Genomic DNA, 24,512 nt, shown 5'->3' on the forward strand with positions numbered 1-24,512 from the left:
GGGCACAGAGGGGGCGGGACTCCTCTCGGCGGCGAAGCTCCGAGCGTGCCGTCATGGACAGGACGGCCGTCGTCAAAGTGGGTGCCGCGGCCAGTGCGAGCGTTTGTGCCTTGTTTGGTGGCGTGGTTCTGGCCCAGTACATCGTCGCCAAGAAGAAGAGGGCGGGCAAGAAAACCAGAATTATAGAAATGGTGAGTAAAACGCGAACATCGTGAGTCCGGCAAGCTAACCGGAGACTGACAATAATTTCCTGTCATGTGCCTTCAAAATAAGAGCCTGTGTTTTGTATGCCGTGCTGGGCAGGACGCTGTTTACTTCACGTTTATAGTGATGGATTATGAATATTTTAATTTGACTTAGAAGTGTAAAAGTGAGTTGGTTGACATTTGGTAGTTGAAAATGAAATAATGTCCTCCTTTCATTTTGAAGTTTGTTGTGTCGTTTCCTCGACCGCCGCCGCTTGTGGATTTTTACGCATGCGCAGATCTTCAAACAACGGCACCCGCAGCTGCTTTTAGAGGTCACGGCTGTATTATGAGGAGCCTTTACTTTGAAAAACTGCCTCGTTGTCATAGTAACCATAGTTATTTATATTTTTATCAAGGACACAATCGAACACTATTATTACATAAACATATAAAATGGTGTATCTAAAAGTTCCAACGTTTTATAAGATAATAAGGTGGTGCCATATCCCCATGCTTTAACAGTGACGTCACTATTTAGCATTTTCCCCTCACCTAAAAACTTTTTAGCACAAAAGCATTTTAAGAATAAAGAATAAAATACACAAAATAAAACCTGAGACTGAAATGCACTTATGAATGTTTAAAAACAACTGGAATAAAAATTTGGGCGTACTAAATATGGGGGGCAAATAAATATTTGTGTGTATACATACACTATATTGCCAAAAGTATTTGGCCTCCCATCCAAATGATGAAAATCAGGTGTCCTAACCACTTGGCCCAATGTATCAAATCAAGCACTTAGGCATGGAGACTGTTTCTACAAACATTTGTGAAATAATGGGCCAATCTCAGTGATTTCCACCTATGCAACCAATCCAGTCGTGGAATTTCCTCGCTCCTAAATATCAAAGTCAACTGTCTGCTTTGTTATAGGAAAATGGAAGAGTTTGGGAACAACAGCAACTCAGCCGCCAAGTGGTAGGCCACGTGAACTGACAGAGAGGGGTCGGCGGATGCTTAAGCGCATAGTGCAAAGACTTTCTCCACAGTCAGTTGCTACAGAGCTCCAGACTTCATGTGACCTTCCAATTAGCCCACGTACAGTACGCAGAGAACTTCACGAAATGGATTTCCATGGGCGGGCAGCTGAGTCTAAGCCATAAATCACCAAGTTCAATACAAAGCGTCGGATGCAGTGGTGTAAAGCATGTCGCCACTGGACTCTAGAGCGGTGGAGACATTTTCTATGGAGTGATGAATTGCGTTTTTCCATCTGGCACTCTGATGGACGAGTCTGGGTTTGGAGGTTGCCAGGAGAACGGTACATTTCGCTACATTTGTGAAATTTGGTGGAGGAGTAATTATGGCGTAGGGTTGTTTTTCAGGAGTTGGGCTTGGACCCTTAGTTCCAGTGAAATGAGCTTTTTAACGTTCCAGGATACCAAAATATTTTCGACAATTCCATGCTCCCGACCTTGTGGGAACAGTTTGGAGCGGGCCCCTTCCTCTTCCAACATGACTGTGCACCACTGCACGAAGCAAGGTCCATAAAGACATGGATGACAGATTCTAGTGTGGATGAACTTGACTGGCCTGCACAGAGTCCTGACCTGAACCCGATAGAACACCTTTGGGATGAATTAAAACGGAGACTGAGAGCCAGGCCTTCTCGGCAAACATCAGTGTGCGACCTCACCAATGCGCTTTTGGAAAAATGGTGGGAAATTCCAAAAACACACTCTTCAATCTTGTGGACAGCCCTCCCAAAAGGTGGACCGACATCATATTGAACCACATGGGTTAGGAATGCGATGGCACTTCACGTTCAAATGTGTGTCAAGGCAAGTGGCCAAATGCTTTTGGCAATAGTGTGTGTGTTTGTGTATGTGTGTGTTCATTTGCAAGAATATAAATAGGAAAATATAACATTAAACCTGCTGATTCATGTCAACAGTATCACACGCTGGCACAAAATGTCTGCCATAAACACATACACATTCCAGGCATCATTCATTATAGAGCATCTTCTCTCTTGCTGGCCTCCATGTCCGCCAACACAAGCATTAGCACAACAAAAGCGCAATTACTTCAATAAATGTCAGTGACAAGGAAGTCAAAAGTTCATTTTACTGTTTGTTATCCCAGCTGACATTTGTTACCAGCGATTTTTCTATGCGACATCAGCACAATGTACACGGCGCCTGTATCAGTAAGGGTGCTAGACTGGAGTAAAAATGACAAAAATAGGTAAAAAGCAATTAAAATATAATTTATTTTTATTTAATTTCAGGGTTCCCCTACATGTAATGGATTGTGGCACATTGCCACGGCAGAATAAATGCCGCCACACCATAAAAATTAGGTATATTTTTTACATGAAAACAAATAAAAATGGTCGTGATTTTTTCCTACTTGTGTGTGTGTGTGTGTGTGTGTGTGTGTGTGTGTGTGTATTAGGGGTGTAACGTACACAAAAATTTCGGTTCGTTACTTACCTCGGTTTAGAGCAGGGGTAGGGAACTTATGGCTCTTGAGCCAGATGTGGCTCTTTTGATGACTGCATCTGGCTCTCAGATAAATCTTAGCTGAGATTGCTTAACACGATAAGTAATGAATAATTCAGATGGTAATCACAGTTTTGATTGATTGATTGATTGATTGAAACTTAGTAGATTGTACACTACAGTACATATTCACTAAAATTCACCACTAAATGCTAACACCCAAATAAGGGGTCCACGTAAATCAATTCATGGTACTTGTTAAAGTGTTAAAAACAACGTTGAAAATATAAAAAATTCTCATGCATTTTAATCCATCGATCTGTTTTGCACCCCAACAGTTCAAGAAGTCAAATTAAGAAGTATTTTATTTATTATTGGTTAGCCTCATAATAACAATGTTATCAAAAATAATAACAGACTTATTATGCTCTAAAAATGTTGGTCTTACTTAAAAATGCATGCATTTAGTTGTATTCAGTGTTAAAAAATATTATATGGCTCTCACAGAAATACATTTTATAATATTTGGCTTTCAAGGCTCTCTCAGCCAAGAAGGTTCCCGACCCCTGGTTTAGAGGTACCAGGTCAGTTCATTTTCAGTACAATAAGAAAACATCAAAATATATATTTTTTGGTTATTTATTTACCAAATTTGCAAAATCTTCCACCAAAAATATTTTTCTTAGTGGAATATTTGATGTGAAGTAATGGAAACCTTGGATAGGTCAATAATTCATAACATTGATTTTGATTCAATATTATGTTTTGAGCAATGACCGTTTGAAAGAAAAAAAAACAGCTTTGTTTTATTAGTCAACGTTGTACATTTAACCTTCAAGCTTTTTTTTTTCACTTTTGTTTATGTTTTTGTTTATTTTTATAGTATTTTTAGCATGTGCCCTGGGCCTTTGAAACATTAACTGTGGGTGGCAAATGGCTTTCGGGGCACACTTTTGACACCCCTGCTATAGATAATAAAAAATTTAATCTGATAAATCTATGGGTAAAAAGCAGAGCCTGGCGACGCATGCGCGTTTATCATAACGCTCTTGCTCTCTCTGTCTCTGCCCCTCCTTCACGAATGTTGCTGCGCACACAATTTGTTTTGGTTTTAACCCCTTCTTAACCCTGAACGTACATTGAAAATACACTCAACTGTAACTTAAAATGCCGGACATTTGAGGACATATCCAGTGAAAAGAGGAAGTATGGTCAGTCTATCGTTTCCCGGTCGCTGATAGCATGCCGTGTGTTGTGCCTCGGTGTGCGTTGTTTACACTAAACGTGCGGTACGCTCTTAATTTGTCCATGTGGAAACTCGTTTGGTACACATCCGAACCGAACCGAAACCCCGTACTGAAACAGTTCAATACAAATACACGTACCGTTACACCCATAATATATATATATATATATATATATATATATATATATATATATATATATATATACATACACACACACACATACATATATATACACACATATATATACACACACATACATATGTGTATATGTATATACGGTATATATGTATATGTGTGTGTATATATACATGTGTGTATATATGTGTGTGTGTGTGTGTGTGTATGCATACACATACATATGTGTATATGTATATACGGTATATATGTATATGTGTGTGTATATATATATAAATATATATATATATACACACATATATACATATATATATATACACACACATACATACATACATATACATGCATACATACACATGCATACACATATATTTACACATACATATAGATGTGTATATGTATGTATATATATATGTATTAAATATATATATATGTGTGTGTATATGTATATATGTGTATACATATGTGTGTGTATATATGTGTGTATATGTGTATATATACATATATACACACACATATATATATACATGCATATATATAGATACATACACACGCATTCACACACATGCTACAACATACAAGACACGCTATGGCATGCTACTAAATGATACAACAGACTAAGTCATGCTACAACATACTAAGACACGCTACGATATGCTAAGACGCGCTACAACATACTAAACTACAACATACTAAACTACAACATATGTCATCCTTCAAAACACATTCCTAAAATAATACAATCATACGGCCGCACGTTTTCCCTGTCTTTGATTAAATCCATTACTAACATTGTCTCGGCTGATGACCTCTGACCCTGCTCAGGTTTATGACCCACATGGGGCGTGTGATAGGCGGCCTGACAATCAGTTGGCACAATAAAGTGTGTGTTGATGATTATCTCTGCGCTACACACTTTCACGGCCTTACAGTCGAGTGAGCACCGTCTATTGTAAACATGTGTTGTGGGACAGCCATTGCTACACACTAACATGTGGTTACTTTATAGCGTAACGTGAGAGCTTTGACCTACTTATTCACAGTCTTGGCACGCCAGGCCTCGCAGAACGCTCTTCTCCGGTTCCTCCGGCATCTACATCCACGTAACAAGCGGCCATGAGGACACACCAAACCTTGCTTAATCAATGCAAAGGCGCCTTCACAATTTAATTCCCTCTAGGTCGTATTATGATTATTTAATACATTTGAAACACTTCCTTGTGGTCTACATCAGTGTTTTTTTCAACCACTGTGCCGTGGCACAGTCTGGTATGCCTTGGGAGATGATCTAATTTCATCTATTTTGGTTAAAAATACTTTTTGTAAACCGGTAATTATAGTCTGCAAATGATATGTTGTTTAGTGTCAGTGCTGTCTACAACTTGGCAGAGTAACCGTGTTGCACTCTTCCATATCAGTAGGTAGCAGCAGGTAGCTAAATGCTTTGTACGCAGTGTGCAGGTAAAAAGGTGTCTAATGCTTAAACCAAAAAAATAAAAGGTGAATGCCCCTAAGAAAAGGCATTGAAGCTTAGGGAAAGCTGCAGAGCGACAGGTGATTAGATAACAAGGCCCAGCTGGGCCATCCACCTGGGCCTTGTTATCTCTCGCTGACTTCGAGGCCGGTCCTGGCACACTCCGTCTCTTTGCAGGCCACGCCCCCCTCCACAGAGGACATTTACAGTTGTGCTCATAAGTTTACATACCCTAGGAGAAATTATGATTTCTTGGCCATTCTTCAGAGAATATGAATGATAAGACAAAAACATTTCTTCCATTCATGCTTAATGGTTGTGTGAAGCTATTTATTGGCAAATAACTGTGTTTGCTCTTTTCAAATCAAAATGACAAAAGAAAGTACCCAAATGACCCTGATCAAAAGTTTACATACTCCAGTGACATATAACTCCATATTTTGCCTTAGCCTTGAATGAACACTTGATGCATATAATCACAGTATGATGATTCTATGTGTCTACATTAAAACATTCTTCTTCATACTGCATTAATATCTGCTCATTTTAAACTTTCATGCAGAGAGGGAAATCACAACTAAGTCACTTTACCCAAAAGTGTATTTATTAAACAGTTATTAAGCAGTGGCACAAACATTGATGTCATTTTCAAAACAGAAAGTGCAAGATTGTCAGAGACATTTAAAACAAGCTATGAGTGCACTTTTGTGCATGATGTCACTAAGATGACATATAAAAACAACACTAAATTAAAGTGCACTTTTTGTACAGAACGCCACTACAATAGTTTAAAACAAATGAAGTGCACTTTTGTGCATGATGTCACACAAGATATTTTAATAACTGTCCAATAAAAATGAGCTCCATAATGACTAATTTTTTCATACGGTGTTGATGCGGAAATGTTTGCCTCGGCATTTTGATGGTGTGGGCGTCTGACACTGAATGGAGATGTTGACATGCGGAGTAAGCACTCTTCATTCTCTAGCAGGTGACTTTTCGAATGATGCTACACATTAGCAGTAATGCTACTTTTTGTAGCAACGCTTTTGCCCCACACTTACGGTCGTCTATTCAACATATTCCCACTTGAAGCCGAACCACCGACAGACGATGGACCCCCTGCTGTTTTTCTTGGGAATTAATTCTTCCTTCATTTGTTACCAGATTCGCACCTTCTTTCTCTCGTATTACCGCTCGCACGGCTCCGCTAGCAGCACAGATAACGTTACCCATGCTGCTACCTCTCTGCTCAGTGAGGGCGTATATGTATGTGACATATGACGTGACAGTATGTGACGTATGTAAGAAGGAGCGCTTGCTGTCTGTGAGAATTAGAGACAAGAAAGAGTGGGAAGAGCCTGTAGTGTAATGCCCGCAGCTAAAAGCAACTGCGTGAGAACGTATACTCCAATATCACCATATAGTCATTTTCTATATCGCACAGAGACAAATCTGCGATTAATCGCCCAGTCCTAGTTTGGCATCACTCAAACCGGCTACGGCTTATTCTTCTTATGTTAGACTGACCATACGTCCTCTTTTCCCCGGACACGTCCTCTTTTGCGGGGCTGTCCGGGCGGGGTTTCTTAAATGCCTCAAATGTCTGGCATTGATATCAGAATGGACACGCAATTCCTGAATTTCCGTCCCCGTTTATTGCGTGTTTGTTGGTCATAAATTTTGATTTGCGAAAAGTTTTATCAATGACTACTACTGCTTTAGTTTGCACTCAAGACAAGTTTACTGCAAAGAGCTGTCAAAATAAAGACTTGATGGTAAACACTAAGGCACTAATAGAGTTATTACACCTTTCCTGCTTCCTGCTGACTGTAGTCGGGGGAGCGCAGGGGAGACAATCCTCCAGGGCCGATATACTTCAGGGGTCACACCTGTAGTGGAAAATTTCTTTCCTAGGGTTACCTCTAAACTAAATGCATTGGGAGGGACACGACATAATAGGTCAAATCACCCTGACCAAGTTGGTGGGTTCACATTTGAACATTGGACAGTTACATAAGTTGTTAAGCTACAAATCAGGCCATTATGGAGTGTATAAATAAGAAGGGAAGACCAAGCCTGGTGTGCGCTCTTTCTTAATTCATGAGGGTGCACCATCTTCCGTCTCATGAGACACTGTCTGTAATCATATCGATTCAATCCAACTTTGTACCATCTGATAATGAGTACTCCTGTAACAAATTGTCTATTGTTCCTGTTTAAGATTATGACTTTTCTATCACATAACATTGGCGTCACGAACAGGATGAGACCCTGGGTTAAATCCCCGAATTTTCTACTACACACCCTTCACAGGTCTTTAGAGCTCCAGACTCGAGGAGGTTTGTTGCAACTTTGTGACTTTATTGGTGTCTTGCACGCAGCAGTCCACCAAGCTACCAGCACCTGCACACACTCATGGTACCGCTCCCTCACCTCTCTCGCTCACCCACTCACCTCACATGCTGTCATATCTTAGAGGGCCACAGACACACAAATACGCTACTCTCATAACAGTTGAAAAGCCGCATGAAACCAGCCAAAGAGCCGCATGAAGCTCGCGAGCCGCAGTTTGGCCGGCCTGGTCTAGTGGCAACCCAGCCTCGGCCTGAATGGAAACGGAAACTTAAACTCACCTGAAGAATTGAAAGAGAAACTTAACTTAGGCTCTCTTTAAGCCTGCACGTCGTGACACCATGACTAGTTGTAAATGTGTTTATTTATGTCTTCATAAAATCAAGGCCAAACTCCTCAGGCATTCTTAATCTGCCAAAAAAGAAGGGAAAATATCCACTAAATAACCCTTTTTTCCCCCAAGGGGCGAAAGGTCACATGACAACAATGGGTAAATTGCGAACGTCCCCCTCTTCTATTTATATGAGGGTGTTTGTGCGTGCATCAGAAGTGCAAAGTGTGATCCCCTCTGTGGGACGGGGAGGGGAGGGGTCTCAGGCCACGCCCCTCGGCCAGCGCCGTTATATAAAGGTTTGTTTGCGGCACATTCCTTTCTTCACTTTTGTGCTTTCGCCGAGACAACATAGCCGAGGTGAGTGCGTGCGTGCGTGCGTGCGTGTGTGTGTGTGTGTGTGTGTGTGTGTGTGTGTGTGTGTGTGTGTGTGTGTGTGTGTGTTGTAATTTATTTAAAAGCATGGCCATAAATCACCTGGAGGAATGTAGTATTTACTTGTGTGTGTGCAGAACCTTCAGGAAATGAAAGGCTTGAAGCTTATTGCGTAAGACCGTCGGGGTTATTTTTAGTACGTGCAATTTATATTTGGAGCCCGCTGTTTACTGAGGGGCCACCATACCTTCTTTTCTCACGTTTGTCGACCGTCACATAACTCGAAGGCGTATTAGTGAAATGCACTCAATATCAAGATGGGACACGTCCTGGCACATACCTCTCCCGCTGGCAAACACGCACGCCCGCCTTTTTTTGTTGCCTCCACCACTGAAAAAGTCCGTCTTGACTGCCTCGCCCGCAGATGCCCCAGTTTGAGAAGAAGACGGTGCACATGAGGGACCCGGAGAGGGTGGAGCAGATCATCTGCGGCCTCATCAAAGGAGGAGCCTCCAAACTCCAGGTAAGGTTCGGCGCCGCCCGGTAGTCGTAAAGTGAATAGAATAGAATAGAATGGACTTTATTAGGGACCAAGTTGTGACATTCTCTCACTTCATTTCTTTTAGTTTTTTGTTTTTTAGTATTTACTTCCTGTTCAGTGCTCTTATTTTGTGGTATTTCCTGTTTTATTCACGGAGCACTGTTGTTTTTCTCTTTTCGTTGGTTGGCAGCGGTTCATACCTGCTGTCAATCAAACTAGTACCTATTTATGTTTCACTCGAGCACTCCTCAGTGCTCGAAGATAATCTATGTTGAGAACGTTTGTCTGCACGACTGCTTTATGTTTGCTTTTGTTATTTTCTTATGAGTATTAAATATTCTTACCTTCACTCAACTCTCCTGGATTCTTGCATACTCGGGGACACACAACTGCAGCCATGCGGGTTCCCAACACATATGTCCCTTTGGGACAGAGTACCCTTTTGAATTTCTACGGTTTTATTATTAGGGACCGATGTCCCTTCTTGACAGAGGACCCTCATGAATTTCTAAGTTTTTATTATTAGGGACCGATGTCCCTTCGGGACAGAGGACCCTATTGAATTTCTAAGGTTTTACTATTAGGGACCGATGTCCCTTTGGGACAGAGGACCCTATTGAATTTCTAAGGTTTTTAATTATTATTATTAGGAACCGAATGTCCCTTTGGGACAGAGGACCCCATTGTATTTCTAAGGTTTTATTATTATTATTATTATTATTACTAGGAACTGAATGTCCCTTTGGGACAGAGGACCCTTTTGAATTCCTCAGGTTTTTATTTTTATTATGAGGGACCGAATGTCCCTTTGGGACAGAGGACCCTATTGAATTTCTAAGGTTTTATTATTAGGGACCGATGTCCCTTCGGCACAGAGGACCCTATAGAATTTCTAGGGTTATTATTATTACCTTTGGGACAGAGGACCCTATTGTATTTCTAAGGTTTTATTATTATTATTATTAGGGACCGAATGTCCCTTTGTGTCAGTGTATGAAATATAGGGCTAACTGAGGCCTACATAGTGGTTTTTGTTTCATGTTTCTACGACATTCCTACTGGAAGTTAGAGACAGTTATATCTGTGTTTTCTTCCTAGAGGGCGCTAGAGCGCAATTTTTAATTTTGGGGATTGGTTTTTTGATTAGATCGTAATTTTCGCTAGTCCTGATGTGTGTGTCAGATTTTTGAAGCATGTTAAGGGGGTCAAATTACAGCTCAAAGAGGCGGCGGTATAATAATAATAAAGAATAATAATAATAATAATAAAACCTTAGAAATTCAATAGGGTCCTTTGTTCCAAAGGGACATCGGTCCCTAAAAAAGGGAAAACTAACAATTGAAATAAACAGACTATTGTCCAATACAAATAATAAGAAATCCTGTACAATATACAAAACACTATAGAAATACAACATACTGTACAACATACAGAACAAGACAAGAGTACCGGAGTAATAAATAACAATCAGTGTCGGACGTATTGCCCTCGAAGGGTAGTATTGCACAGGTGGTTCTTAGGGTAGGATATTGTATGGGGTGAATTATTATTATTATTATTATTTAGAGTCCAAGATGGTGACAGCTCTGGGAAAGAAGCTGGCTCTGATGCACCTGTAGCGCCTGCCCGATGGTAGCAGGTCTAATAGGTGGAAGCCAAGGTGTGTGCTGTCCTTGGTGATGCTTTTTGCTTTCTTCAGGGCAACGGGAGTTATGTAAATCCTTCAGGGAAGGCTGGGGGCAGCCGATTATTTTTTTGTGCAGACATTTTTTGACCCTCTGGATTGCCTGTTTGTCTGCTTCAGTGCAGCTGGCGTACCACACTGTTATGCAGGACGTCAGCAGGCTCTGTAAGTGTAAGTGCGGTGCGAGTTTTTTTTTTTGTCCCGACAAAATGTGCGCTCCCTCATCACTTTGTGAAGAAAAGTAAGGAAGGGAGAATGTTTTAAATGTTTTGAGGAAGGGGGTGGAGGGGGAGGAGCATAAAGCATAGAGGTTAATATGTGTATTTATTGCAAAAGCATAAAAAAATGTATTTATTTGTGATTTAATTTGGTGAAACCGTCAAATTATCTGATGGTGTGTTTTAAGAATGACATTTGTTAAAATGTAGTGTAAAAAAAAAAAATTGTGCAGAAAAATTTTGACTTCTAAGGCCCTGGCTACACTAAGCCGGATAACCTCAACCTCTAAAGCAGGGGTCTCAAACACACGGGCCAATTGCGGCCCAGTGAAACTTGCCAAAGGACATGTAAGCAAATATTAATGTATTTATGTACACTTTTGACCCAGCAGATTTGCTCACATTTTCAGTAGAGCCATAATAAATTCATAAAAGAACCAAACTTCATGAATGTTTTTTGTGACCAACAAAAATGGGCTCCAATCACTCTATCATAAAAAATAAGAGATCTAGAAATGATTGGAAAGTCAAGACAGCCATGACATCACGTTCTTTACAAGTGTATGTAAACTTCTGACTAGTGATGTCCGATATTCCGATATTGTCCAACTCTTAATTACCAATTCCGATATCAACCAATACCGATACATAGAGTGGTGGAATTAACACATTATGCTTAATTTTGTCGTGATGCCCCGCTGGATGCATTAAATAATGTCACAAAGTTTTCCAAAATAAATCAACTCAAGTTATGGAAAAAAAGGGCAAACATGGCACTGCCATATTTTATTATTGAAGTCACAAAGTGCATTATTTTTTTTTTTTTAAACATGCCTCATAACAGCAGTTTGGAATTTGGGACATGCTCTCCCTGAGAGAGCATGAGGAGGTTGAGGGGTGGGGGGGTAGGAGGTAGTGGGGGTTGTTTATTGTAGCATCCCAGAAGAGTTAGTGCTGCAAGGCGTTCTGGGTATATGTTGCGGATGTTCTCCCGAAATGTGTTTGTCATTCTTGTTTGGTGTGGCTTCACAATGTGGCGCATATTTGTAACAGTGTTAATGTTGTTTGTACGGCCACCCTCAGGGTGACCTGTATGGGTGTTGACCAAGTATGCCTTGCATTCACTTGTGTGTTGGAAGAGCCGTAGATATTATGTGATAGGGCCGGCATGCAAAGGCAGTGCCTTTAAGGTTTATTGGCGCTCTGTACTACTCCCTACAACCGTGTACACAGCAGCGTCTTTAAAAGTAATACATTTTACTTTTTGAAACCGATAATTTCCGATATTACATTTTAAAGCATGTATTGGCCGATAATCCCTACTTTTGAGCATGACTCTTACTCGACATGGGGTCCTCAACCCTCCCCCGCTAAACTGTTAGCATCTTAGCTCCTCACGTCCTCGTGACCAATGGTGTGGTTTCATTTTGGCAGATAATCACCGACTTCGACATGACCTTGAGCAAGTTTGCCGTCAACGGAAAGCGCTGTCCAACATGCCACAGTGAGCCAACGCAACTTTCAATGCTCAATCCCCATGTACTTCCATGCCGCTGGATCAATGTGTGTGTGTGTGTGTGTTCGTGTGTGTGTTCACATTGCGCAGACATCATCGACAACTGCAGTCTGGTGACAGAAGACTGCCGACAGAAGCTGCTGCAGCTGAAGAACAAATATTACCCCATCGAGATCGACCCTCAGCTCACTATGGAGGAGAAGTACCCTTTCATGGTGGAATGGTGAGCCCAATCAAACGTGTGTGTGTGTGTGTGTGTGTGTGTGTGTGTGTGTGTGTATATACCCTTCTTGAGACATCAATAAGGAAAAGTACCTTCCATATGAGGACCGGTGAACAAGTTAGGACCCAAATCATGGTCCCAATACAGAAAATAATTGCATCTAATAGAGATTGTCTCATTTGCACCCCTGGTGGTGAAATCTATCAAAATTAGGGTGGCCCCAAAAAGGAAGGATTTAAAAAAAATTGACTTTGTGCCCCCCCTCCGGTCAACATATGAAATAACAAATGTGTGTAAGAAATTGAAAAGCACCCCTTTTGGAGAAAATTAATTAAAAAATAATATATATATATATATATATATATATATATATATATATATACTGTATATATATATACTGTATATATATATATATACTGTATATATATATATATATATATATATATATACATATACTGTATATATATATATATATATATATAGAGAGAGAGAGAGAGAGAAAGACATACTGTGATAAATTGAAGTAAATAATGAGGATTAAAAACCAATTACAAATAAAAAATAAAAATCTTTTTCTCACAATGTGTCGACTAGTTTCATATAAAATTGGGAACAATTTCACATAATGTTTCTGTAATACTGCACTATTTTCTCGTGAAATTATTACTTTTTCTATGTAAAATTATTACTTTTTAATGCAAAATGGTGACTTGTGTCATATAAAATTCGGACTTTTATTACAGTATTGCCATTTTTTTTCTTTATTTTTAAAGTAAGATTATGACTTGTGTCATAATTTTGCCAGGCAAAATTACGATTGTTTTTATAGTATTGCCAAAGTTTTCAGGTTTTCTTAGCAAATTAAATGGGTTGTACTTGTATAGCGCTTTTCTACCTTCAAGGTACTCAAAGCGCTTTGACACTACTTCCACATTTACCCATTCACACACTGGTGGAGGGAGCTGCCATGCAAGGCGCCAACCAGCACTCATCAGGAGCAAGGGTAAAGTGTCTTGCTCAGGACACAACGGACGTGACGAGGTTGGTACTAGGTGGGATTTGAACCAGGGACCCTCGGGTTGCGCACGGCCACTCTTCCACTGCGCCACGCCGTCCCTTGTTGTGACTTTTGTCGAGTAAAATTACGACTCTTTTCATAAAATTGCCAACATTTTAAGCTTTTCTTGTAAAATTACGACTGTTATTGTGAAAAAGTCCAGCTTTTATCATAACATTGAACAAATGTTCAGTGTTTCTTGTAAAATTCTGACTTGTGCATAGTAAAATGATGACTTTTATTGTGATACCGGCATTTTTCTGAGGTCTCAAGAAGGTAACAAATACAAGAGAGAAAGTGTGTGTGTGTGTGTGTGTGTGTGTGTGTGTGTGTGTGTGTGTGTGTGTGTGTGTGTGTGTGTGTGTGTGTGTGTGTGTGTGTGTGTGTGTGTGTGTGTGTGTGTGTGTGTGTGTTCTGGCAATGCTGACTTAATGGGGACATGGCTCTGTTTACGCAGTCACCTTTAGGGGGCCTCTGACGGTATGGGGACCAAAAAACAGGTCCCCTCAAGGGAAGCCTTTTTAAATGATAGATCATCCATTCTGAGTATGCCTAAGTGATTTTTAATATATATAATTTGTTCTTTTTTTTTTTTTTTAAATGGTCCCCAGTAGTCACGTACAAATTTGTGTGAATTATGCAAAAGGATTTCAATTTGGTCCCAATGAACCATATTAACTCTTTTTTCCCCAGGGTCCCCAGTTAGAATGATCAGCACATTACTTCATCAATCCAGAGATTTAAAGACATGTATGAGCTAACTGGGCAGTGGCCATTTTACCCCAAAAAATGTATGCCTCCACAACCTGTAGGAAAGGGTGGTCCCCACAAGTCATGATCAACAACTTGGTCCCTAATCCAAATGATAACCAGTGTGTGCGCGTCTGTGTGTGTGTGTGTGTGTGTGTGCGTGCGCAGGTATTTCAAGTCACACACACTGCTGGTGGAGCAAAGGCTGGAGAAGGACAAACTCTCACAGGTGGTGCGGGATTCCGACGCCGCCCTCAGGTACATGTCCACCTGTGTCCAAGTCTTCTTTTAACACTCGCGGGTGTCAGTTAGCTGTAAAAGGAAGTTAAAAAGGAACTGAACTTTTTAAAAAAATAATAATAAATGTACCTAACATTCAAAATCCCTATGTTAAGTTAACGTTAGAGTACCAATGATTGTCACACATTCACACTAGGTGTGGGGAAATTTGTCCTCTGCATTTGACCCATCCCCTTGTTCACCCCCTGGGAGGTGAGGGGAGCAGTGGGCAGCAGCAGTGGCCACGCTCGAAAATAATTTTTGGTGATTTAACTCACAATTCCAACCCTTGATGCTGAGTGCCAATCAGGGAGGTAATGGCTCCCATTTTTATAGTCTTAGGTATGAACTCATAACCTACCGCTCTCAGGCCAGACACTCTAACCACTAAGCCACTGAGAGTAAACAATGAGCATGTTTTTTTTATTAGTTCATTCTAAATCATAGAATACGGCAAGTACGAGGTGGCTAACAATTCGTGAAATTGGGAGTGCTGTATTTCTTCGGACTATAAGGCGTACCTAAAATCCTTTCATGTTTTTAAAATTCGACAGTGCGCCTTATAACCCGGTGCGCCCAATGTACGGAATCATTTTGGCTGTGCTTACCGACCTTGAAGCCATTTTGTTTGGTGCATGGTGAAATGATTAGTGTGACCAGTAGATGGCAGTCACAAATAAGACATAAAGTGGGGCAAAAAGTATTTAGTCAGCCACCGATTGTGCAAGTTCTCCCACTTAAAATGATGACTGAGGTCTGTGATTTTCATCATAGGTACACTTCAACTGTGAGTGACAGAATGTGAAAAAAAAAATCCAGGAATTCATTGGACTGGACTCTTGCGACTGTGTTGGATCCATTATGGATTGAACTTTCACAGTATCATGTTAGACCCGCTCGACATCCATTGCTTTCCTCCTCTCCAAGGTTCTCATAGTCATTATTGTCACCGACGTCCCACTGGGTGTGAGTTTTCCTTGCCCTTATGTGGGCCTACCGAGGATGTGGTAGTGGTTTGTGCAGCCCTTTGAGACACTAGTGATTTAGTGCTATATAAGTAAACATTGATTGATTGATTGATATTGTAGGAAATGTATTTGTAAATTATGGTGGAAATTAAGAATTTGGTCAACCATTCAAAGCTCTCACTGATGGAAGGAGGTTTTGGCTCAAAATCTCACGATACATGGCCCCATTCAATCGTCCTGTCCCCTTAGCAGAAAAACAGCCCCAAAGCATGATGTTTCCACCCCCATGCTTCACAGTAGGTATGGTGTTCTTGGGATGCAACTCAGTATTCTTCTTCCTCCAAACACGACGAGTTGAGTTTATACCAAAATGGATACACGGATGATACAACAGAGGATTGGAATTGAAAATATAACTTTTTGGTTTAAACTCAACTCGTCATGTTTGGAGGAAGAAGAATACTGAGTTGCATCCCAAGAAAACCATACCTACTGTGAAGCATGGGGGTGGAAACATCATGCTTTGGGGCTGATTTTCTGCTAAGGGGACAGGACGATTGATCCGTGTTAAGGAAAGAATGAATAGGGCCATATATTGTGAGATTTTGAGCCAAAACCTCCTTCCAGTCTACATGTGCTTTGTGGACTTGGAGAAGTCATTCGACCGTGTCCCTCGGGAAGTCCTGTGGGGAGTGCTCAGAGAATATGGGGTATCGGACTGTCTTATTGTGGCGGTCCGTTCCCTGTACGATCAGTGCCAGAGCTTGGTCCGCATTGCCGGCAGTAAGTCGAACACGTTTCCAGTGAGGGTTGGACTCCGCCAAGGCTGTCCTTTGTCACCGATTCTGTTCATAACTTTTATGGACAGAATTTCTAGGCGCAGTCAAGGCGTTGAGGGGTTCCGGTTTGGTAACCGCAGGATTAGTTCTCTGCTTTTTGCAGATGATGTGGTCCTGATGGCTTCATCTGACCGGGATCTTCAGCTCTCGCTGGATCGGTTCGCAGCCGAGTGTGAAGCGACCGGAATGAGAATCAGCACCTCCAAGTCCGAGTCCATGGTTCTCGCCCGGAAAAGGGTGGAGTGCCATCTCCGGGTTGGGGAGGAGACCCTGCCCCAAGTGGAGGAGTTCAAGTACCTAAGAGTCTTGTTCACGAGTGGGGGAAGAGTGGATCGTGAGATCGACAGGCGGAACGGTGCGGCATCTTCAGTAATGCGGACGTTGTACCGATCCGTTGTGGTAAAGAAGGAGCTGAGCCGGAAGGCAAAGCTCTCAATTTACCGGTCGATCTACGTTCCCATCCTCACCTATGGTCATGAGCTTTGGGTCATGACCGAAAAGATAAGATCACGGGTACAAGCGGCCGAATTGAGTTTCCTCCGCCGTGTGGCGGGGCTCTCCCTTAGAGATAGGGTGAGAAGCTCTGCCATCCGGGAGTAGCTCAAAGTAAAGCCGCTGCTCCGCCACATGGAGAGGAGCCAGATGAGGTGGTTCGGGCATCTGGTCAGGATGCCACCCGAACGCTTCCCTAGGGAGGTGTTTAGGGCACGTCCAACCGGTAGGAGGCCACGGGGAAGACCCAGGACACGTTGGGAAGACTATGTCTCCCGGCTGGCCTGGGAACGCCTCGAGATCCCCCGGGGAGAGCTAGACGAAGTGGCTGGGGAGAGGGAAGTCTGGGTTTTCCTGCTTAGGCTGCTGCCCCCGCGACCCGACCTCGGATAAGCGGAAGATGATGGATGGATGGAACCTCCTTCCATCAGTGAGAGCTTTGAATGGTTGACCAAATACTTATTTTCCACCATAAATTACAAAAAATTATTTTAAAATTCCTACAATGTGAATTCCTGGATTTTTTTTTTACCACATTCTGTCTCTCACAGTTGAAGTGTACCTATGATGAAAATTACAGACCTCTGTCATCATTTGAAGTGGGAGAACTTGCACAATCGGTGGCTGAGTAAATACTTTTTTGCCCCACTGTATGTGTAGACTGCAATATGACTCGAGTAAACAACACCATTGGACGAATTCGCTGGGCATTGGGAAGTCTGGGCTTCTCTGCCCCTGCGACCCGACCTTGGATTAGCGAAAGAAAATGAATGGATGGATGGATGGATATCCACACCTAAGTGCTTGATTTGATACACCAAGTGATTAGGACACCTGATTCTCATTTGGCAATAGTGTATGTTTTTTAGATGATAAAAATTACTATTTTTGTCATGTTTTTTAACGTGTGGTGTAAAAGTCACCTCCAAGATCCTCTCTCACCGGCATGTGTGCCTCGGCAGGGAAGGTTACGAGCAGTTCTTCGACCGCCTGCACACGCACGACGTCCCCGTCTTCATCTTCTCCGCCGGCCTGGGCGACATCCTGGAGGAGATCATCCGCCAGGCGGGGGTCTACCACCCCAACGTCAAGGTGGTATCCAACTTCATGGACTTTGACGACAACGTGAGTTTCACTCCCTGATTGACGCTTGGTTACTATAGCGATGGAGAGAATGGACCATTTTGTTCGGTACTTAACTGCTCATGAGGATAACCACCTTCTTAACCCTCTGAGTATCATTTGCAAGCACAAAACCCAAAACCTGTGAAAGAGAATACAACGATTTGCAAATCTTTTTCAACTTCTATTCAATTAAATAGACTGCAAAGACAATATATTTAATGTTTGAACTGGAAAATGTTATTTAATGCAAATATTAGCTCATTTGGCATTTGATACCTGCAGCATGTTTGAAAAAAGCTGGCATAAGTGGCAAAAAAGACTGAAAAAGTTGAGGAATGCTCATGAAACACTTATTTGGAACATCGCACAGGTGAACTTGGCTAATTGGGAACAGGTGGGTGCCATGATTGGGTATAAAAGCAGCTCCCGTGAAATGCTCAGTCATTCACAAACAAGGAAGGGGTGAGGGTTCACCACTTTGTCAAAAAATGCGTGAGCAAATTGTCCCAACAGTTTTATGAACATTTCCCAACGAGTTATTGCAAAGAAATTGGTCCGTAATGTCATCAAAAGGTTTCAGAGAATCTGGAGAAATCACTGCACATAACAGTGAATGCTCATGACTTTCGGTCCCGCAGGGAGTACTGCATCAAAAACCAACATCAGTGTGTAAAGGACATCACCCCATGGGCTCAGGAACACTTCAAAACACCACTGTCAGTAACTGCAGTCGGTCGCTACATCTTTTAAGTGCAAGTTAAAACTCTACTATGGAAAGCCACAACCATTTATCAACAACACCCAGAAACGCCGCCGGCTTTTTTGCAACGCGTCGCTGCCATTAAATTCTAAGTAAATGATTACTTGCAAAAGCAAATCAAGTTTCTCAGTTGGAACATTAAATATCTTGTCTTTGCTGTCTATTCAATTGAATAAAAGTTGAAAATGATTTGCAAATCATTGTATTCTGGTTTATTTACCATTTACACAATCCCGCCTTCTGCCTGAATGCAGCTGAGAAAGTCTCCAGCACCCCCCGCGACTCCAAAAGGGACAAGCGGTAGAAATGGATGGATGTACAAAGTGCCAACTTGACTGGTTTTGGGTTTTGTATTATATAGCAATTCCAAGACATTAGATGGCATTTGCCTTATCCAGGAAGTAGTCTTTGCCATTGGGTTGAATGTGGCGCTCTTGTCCATTGTTGAGTCATACAAAGTGTTTGTACTGTAAGTAGATGTTTTGATTGTAACTGTAGTGGATTGTAGTTGTAGTTTCCTCGCTTAAGTGTTGAAATTGTGATGTACGAATCCTAATCAGTAGCATGCAAATAGCATATCTAATGTAAATTAGCATCGAGCTAGCACATTTTCACAGTCGATTTGCTTTGTTGGCATGAAAAATATTTATTGTTCGTTGTTAAGCATGTTTTTAGTGAGGGCCACAATAGAGTTATGTTTGTAGAAGGAAATATTTAGGAATATAAGTGTATATTAGCCTCGTTACAGAATTTGTTTTGATTGATTATTAATTTTTTTACCAACAGATTGATGGATATAACTAGTTTTAATATTTATGTATTTTATATATTTTATTTTGATAGCCAAAATTCCTTGGAAAATGTTGTTGCACACAATGATAATTAAAAAATTTAGAACAGCGATACCCAAATATTATTTAAGGTATTAGTGTTTTATTTTCCTACATTCAAACACAGTGTTACTGTTCAAACTGTGTGTAATCTTCCAGTGGCCGAAAATATCATACATATTTTTTAATTAAGACTGTTGCAGTGTTTTTAATGAATACTTAGCCCTACTACGCTACTGTGATTTAATGCTGGTCTTTATGGTGGCACTTGGAGAGCCGAGTGTTTTCTGAGCTCGTATTTGGCGGAGAAAGTTTGAGAACCACTGGTTTAGACGACAGGCAGTCAGTCGGTGTGCCGAAAAAAAAATGGATTCACATCCAAATCGTAATTTCCATCCATCCATCCATCCATTTCCTACCGCTTATTCCCTTTCGGGGTTGCGGGGGGCGCTGGCGCCTATCTCAGCTACAATCGGGCGGAAGGCGGGGTACACCCTGGACAAGTCGCCACCTCATCACAGGGCCAACACAGATAGACAGACAACATTCACACTCACATTCACACACTACGGCCAATTTAGTGTTGCCAATCAACCTATCCCCAGGTGCATGTCTTTGGAAGTGGGAAGAAGCCGGAGTACCTGGAGGGAACCCACGCATTCACGGGGAGAACATGCAAACTCCACACAGAAAGATCCTCAGTCTGGAATTGAACCCAGGACTGCAGGACCTTCGTATTGTGAGGCAGACGCACTAACCCCTCTCCTACCATGAAGCCCCAAATCGTAATTTTTATTATTTAAATTTTTTTTAAATTCATATTTTTTTAGATGAATTTGAGTGTGAAATTTGTCTCTCTGTCTGTGTTGGCCCTGCGATGAGGTGAGGACTTGTCCAGGGTGTACATCCGCCTTCTGCCCGAATGCACCCCGCGCAACCCCAAAAGGGGCAAGCGGTAGAAAATGGATGGATTAAAATAATGTATTTATTATTTTTGCAGATTTTTTTTATTTTTTTTAGAATTATGTGTTGGATTAAAACATTAAAAAAAGTATTATTGATATTATTATTATTGTTGTGAAATGAATTATATTTATATAGCGCTTTTCTCTAGTGACTCAATGCACTTTTATGTAGTAAAACCCAATATCTAAGTTACATTTAAACCAGTGTAGGGTGGCACTGGGGAGCAGGTGGGTGAAGTGTCTTGCCCAAGGGCACAACGGCAGCGTCTATGCTGGCAGAAGCGGGAATCAAACCTGGAACCCTCTATACTGCCCCAAGTAGTAGTAGGTTGAAGTTTGGGTTTTTAATTAGATTAACTTTGTGGGATTTATTTATTTTTTTTAATATTTTTTTTCAGGCCAAGGCTTAGTGTATAAATATGTCTTATGTTGTGACCTGTAACCTGTTTTTGTAAAGTTTTTATTCCAAGAATCCTGTGGAATGGACAATTCTGAAGGCTGGTTTTCCCGCCGAGTGCTTGAGCCGGCGCCACGTTTTGCGACAAGCTCTGTTTTTTTTAACGTCCGCTCGGTAACTGTCCCTGAGTGCGGCGGTGATTGACAGCAGCCTGTGGTTGTGTTGGCAGGGCGTCCTGCGGGGCTTCAAAGGCGAGCTCATCCACGTGTACAACAAACACGACGGCGCCCTGCGGAACACGGAGTACTTCAAGCAGCAGAGGGACAACTGCAACGTCATCCTGATGGGCGACTCGCTGGGCGACCTGAGCATGGCGGACGGCGTGCCCAACGTGGAGAACCTCCTCAAAGTCGGCTTTCTCAATGACAAGGCAAGTTATCAGTGTTACTTTTACACCAGGGGTCTCAAACTCAATTTACCTGGGGGCCACTGGATGCAGAAACTGGGTGAGGCTGGGCTGCAAGGAAAGATTTCTTAAAAAATCTAACATACACTTTTTAATGAATTCACTTTATTTGAATGGCTTTCCCGCCCTAGCAACATACTTGCCAACTCTCGCGACCTTTCCGGGAAACACCTGAATATCAGTGCTCCCCCCGACAATCTCCCGGGACAGTCATTCTCACGGTTTTCACCCGGACAACAATATTGGGGGCGTGTCATGATGGCACTGCCTGTAATGTTGGGCCCTGAGGTCAAAAAGGATCTGAATCCCTGCCCTATAGGATAGTAAAAGCCTTAAAACACGGCAAATGTTGTTCCACCTTTCGCAAGATTCTTCAGAGAGGTGGAACAAAATTTACCGGGTTTCTTTGACAAGCACCAACATAATCCAACAAAATCCTTGGGGGGTGAGGGTAGTGGAAAAGTTAGGCCCTGAGGTCAAAAATGTTCTGAATCCCTGCCCCATGTGATTGTATAAGCCTTGAAACACGGCAAATTTTGTTACACCTTTTGGAAGCTTTTTCAGAAAGGTGCAACAAAATTTGCCGTGTTTCTGTGAGAAGCACCAAAATAATCCCAACAAAATCCTTGGGGGGTGAGGGTAGTGGAAAAGTTGGGCCCTGAGGTCAAAAAGGTTGTGAATCCCTGCCCCGTGGGATTGTATAAGCCTTAAAACACAGCAAATTTTATTGCACCTTTCCAAACATTTTTCAGAACGGTGCAAAAAATTTGTCGTGTTTCTGTGCCAAACACAAAAATAATGCAACAAAATCATGGGGGGGTGGGTGTAACGGAAAAGTTGGGCCCTGAGGTCAAAAAGGTTCTGAATCTCTTCCCCATGGGATTGTATAAGCCTTAAAACACGGCACATTTTGTCCCACCTTTCGCAAGATTTTTCAGAAAGGTGGAACAAAATTTGCCGGGTTTCTGTGACAAGCACCAAAATAATCCAACAAAATCCTTGGGGGCGTAATGGAAAAGTTGGGCCCTGAGGACAAAAAGGTTCTGAATCCCTGCCCTGTAGGATAGCATAAGCCTTAAAAGACGGCAAATTTTGTTCCACCTTTCGCAAGATTTTTCAGAAAGGTGCAACAAAATTTGCCGTCTTTCTGTGACAAGCACCAAAATAATCCAACAAAATCCTGGAGGGTGGGTGGATAGTTTGTGACGGTGTGTGTGGTTGTGGCTCGGCAGGTGGAGGAACGTCTGGACAAATATTTGGACTCTTATGACATCGTCCTGGTGAAGGACGAGACCCTGGAAGTGCCCAACGCTATCCTCCAGAAGGTTCTATAACTCCCACCCCGCCCCCCCTCCATCACAGCCTTCGTAAATTTTGTCAATGAAAAACCTTCTCCTGACCTGCTTGTTGCTTCTGCACCACCCTCACCTCGCCGCACACTCCATGGATCCTTGTCCTCTGTCTATCCGGGGAGTCGGACCAGAGAACAGCACACGGGCGGTACAGAAGGACCACATTGTAGGACTCGGTCCTAAATGTGAATGGAAATGTGTTGCAAGCATCATTCTTCAGGCTACGTGAAGCAATGCACTTTGAGTGGGATGTCAGAGTTAGCATCTGTGGATGCGAATGTCAGAGTTAGCATCTGTGGATGCGAATGTCAGAGTTAGCATCTGTGGATGCGAATATCCGAGTTAGCATCTGTGGATGTGAATATCAGAGTTAGCATCAGGTGGTGTGTGCTCGGCTCTTAGGAGAGAAGAAAAAAGAAGAAGCCATGTTTACTCGCAGTTAAAACTCATTCAAGCACTTTATTCTACTGCTCCCAACATTCACCTCATGACTCGTACGTGTGTAAGACTGTGACTCATACAAGTGTTCAAGTATGACTCATACATGTGTTCGAGTATAACTCATACATGTCTACCATTCTGACTCGTACATATCATGAGTGTGACTCATACATGTGTACGACTGACTCATACATGTGTACGAGTATGACTCATACATGTGTACGAGTATGACTCATACATGTGTACGAATATGACTCATACATGTGTACCACTATGACTCATACATGCGTACGAATATGACTCATACATGCGTACGACTATGACTCATACATGCGTACGACTATGAATCATACATGCGTACGACTATGAATCAGATATGCGTTCGAATATGACCCAGAATATGACCCATACATGTGTACCACTATGACTCATACATGTGTACCACTATGACTCATACATGTGTACCACTATGACTCATACATGTGTACCACTATGACTCATACATGTGTACCACTATGACTCATACATGCGTACAACTATGACTCATACATGCGTACGACTATGATTCATACATGTGTACCACTATGAATCATACATGTGTACCACTATGAATCATACATGTGTACCACTATGACTCATACATGTGTACCACTATGACTCATACATGCGTACGACTATGACTCATACATGTGTACGAGTATGACTTATACATGTGAATATGAGTCATACATGTCAATATCACTCATACATGTGTACCACTATGACTCATACATGTGTACGACTGACTCATACATGTGTGCGAGTATGACTCATACATGTGTTCGAATATGACTCATACATGTGTACAACGATGACTTATACATGTGAATATGAGTCATACATGTCAATATGACTCATACATGTGTACAATTATGACCCATACATGAGTACGACTTTGGCTCATACATGTGTACGACTGACTCATGCATGTGTGCGAGTATGACACATACATGTGTTC

General features: G+C 41.8%; 1 protein-coding gene across 2 annotated transcripts; it reads left to right on the forward strand.

The window, feature by feature from the left end:
• Window positions 1-23,074, forward strand: nt5c3a (5'-nucleotidase, cytosolic IIIA). Of its 2 annotated transcripts, none has more exons than XM_061915388.1 (8): window positions 1-191; window positions 9,037-9,135; window positions 12,490-12,559; window positions 12,662-12,794; window positions 14,770-14,859; window positions 18,142-18,304; window positions 21,486-21,686; window positions 22,955-23,074. In XM_061915388.1, the coding sequence occupies exons 1-8, from the start codon at window positions 54-56 to the stop codon at window positions 23,054-23,056; spliced, it is 996 nt and encodes a 331-aa protein (XP_061771372.1). In that variant the 5' UTR covers window positions 1-53; the 3' UTR covers window positions 23,057-23,074. The 2 variants fall into 2 exon arrangements, with proteins under 2 accessions (XP_061771372.1, XP_061771373.1); XM_061915389.1 differs by lacking the exon at window positions 1-191 and adding an exon at window positions 8,533-8,597.
• Window positions 23,075-24,512: the final 1,438 nt, after the last annotated feature.

Source organism: Nerophis ophidion, linkage group LG11 (assembly GCF_033978795.1).
Source record: "Nerophis ophidion isolate RoL-2023_Sa linkage group LG11, RoL_Noph_v1.0, whole genome shotgun sequence".
NCBI classification, from domain to species: domain Eukaryota; kingdom Metazoa; phylum Chordata; class Actinopteri; order Syngnathiformes; family Syngnathidae; genus Nerophis; species Nerophis ophidion.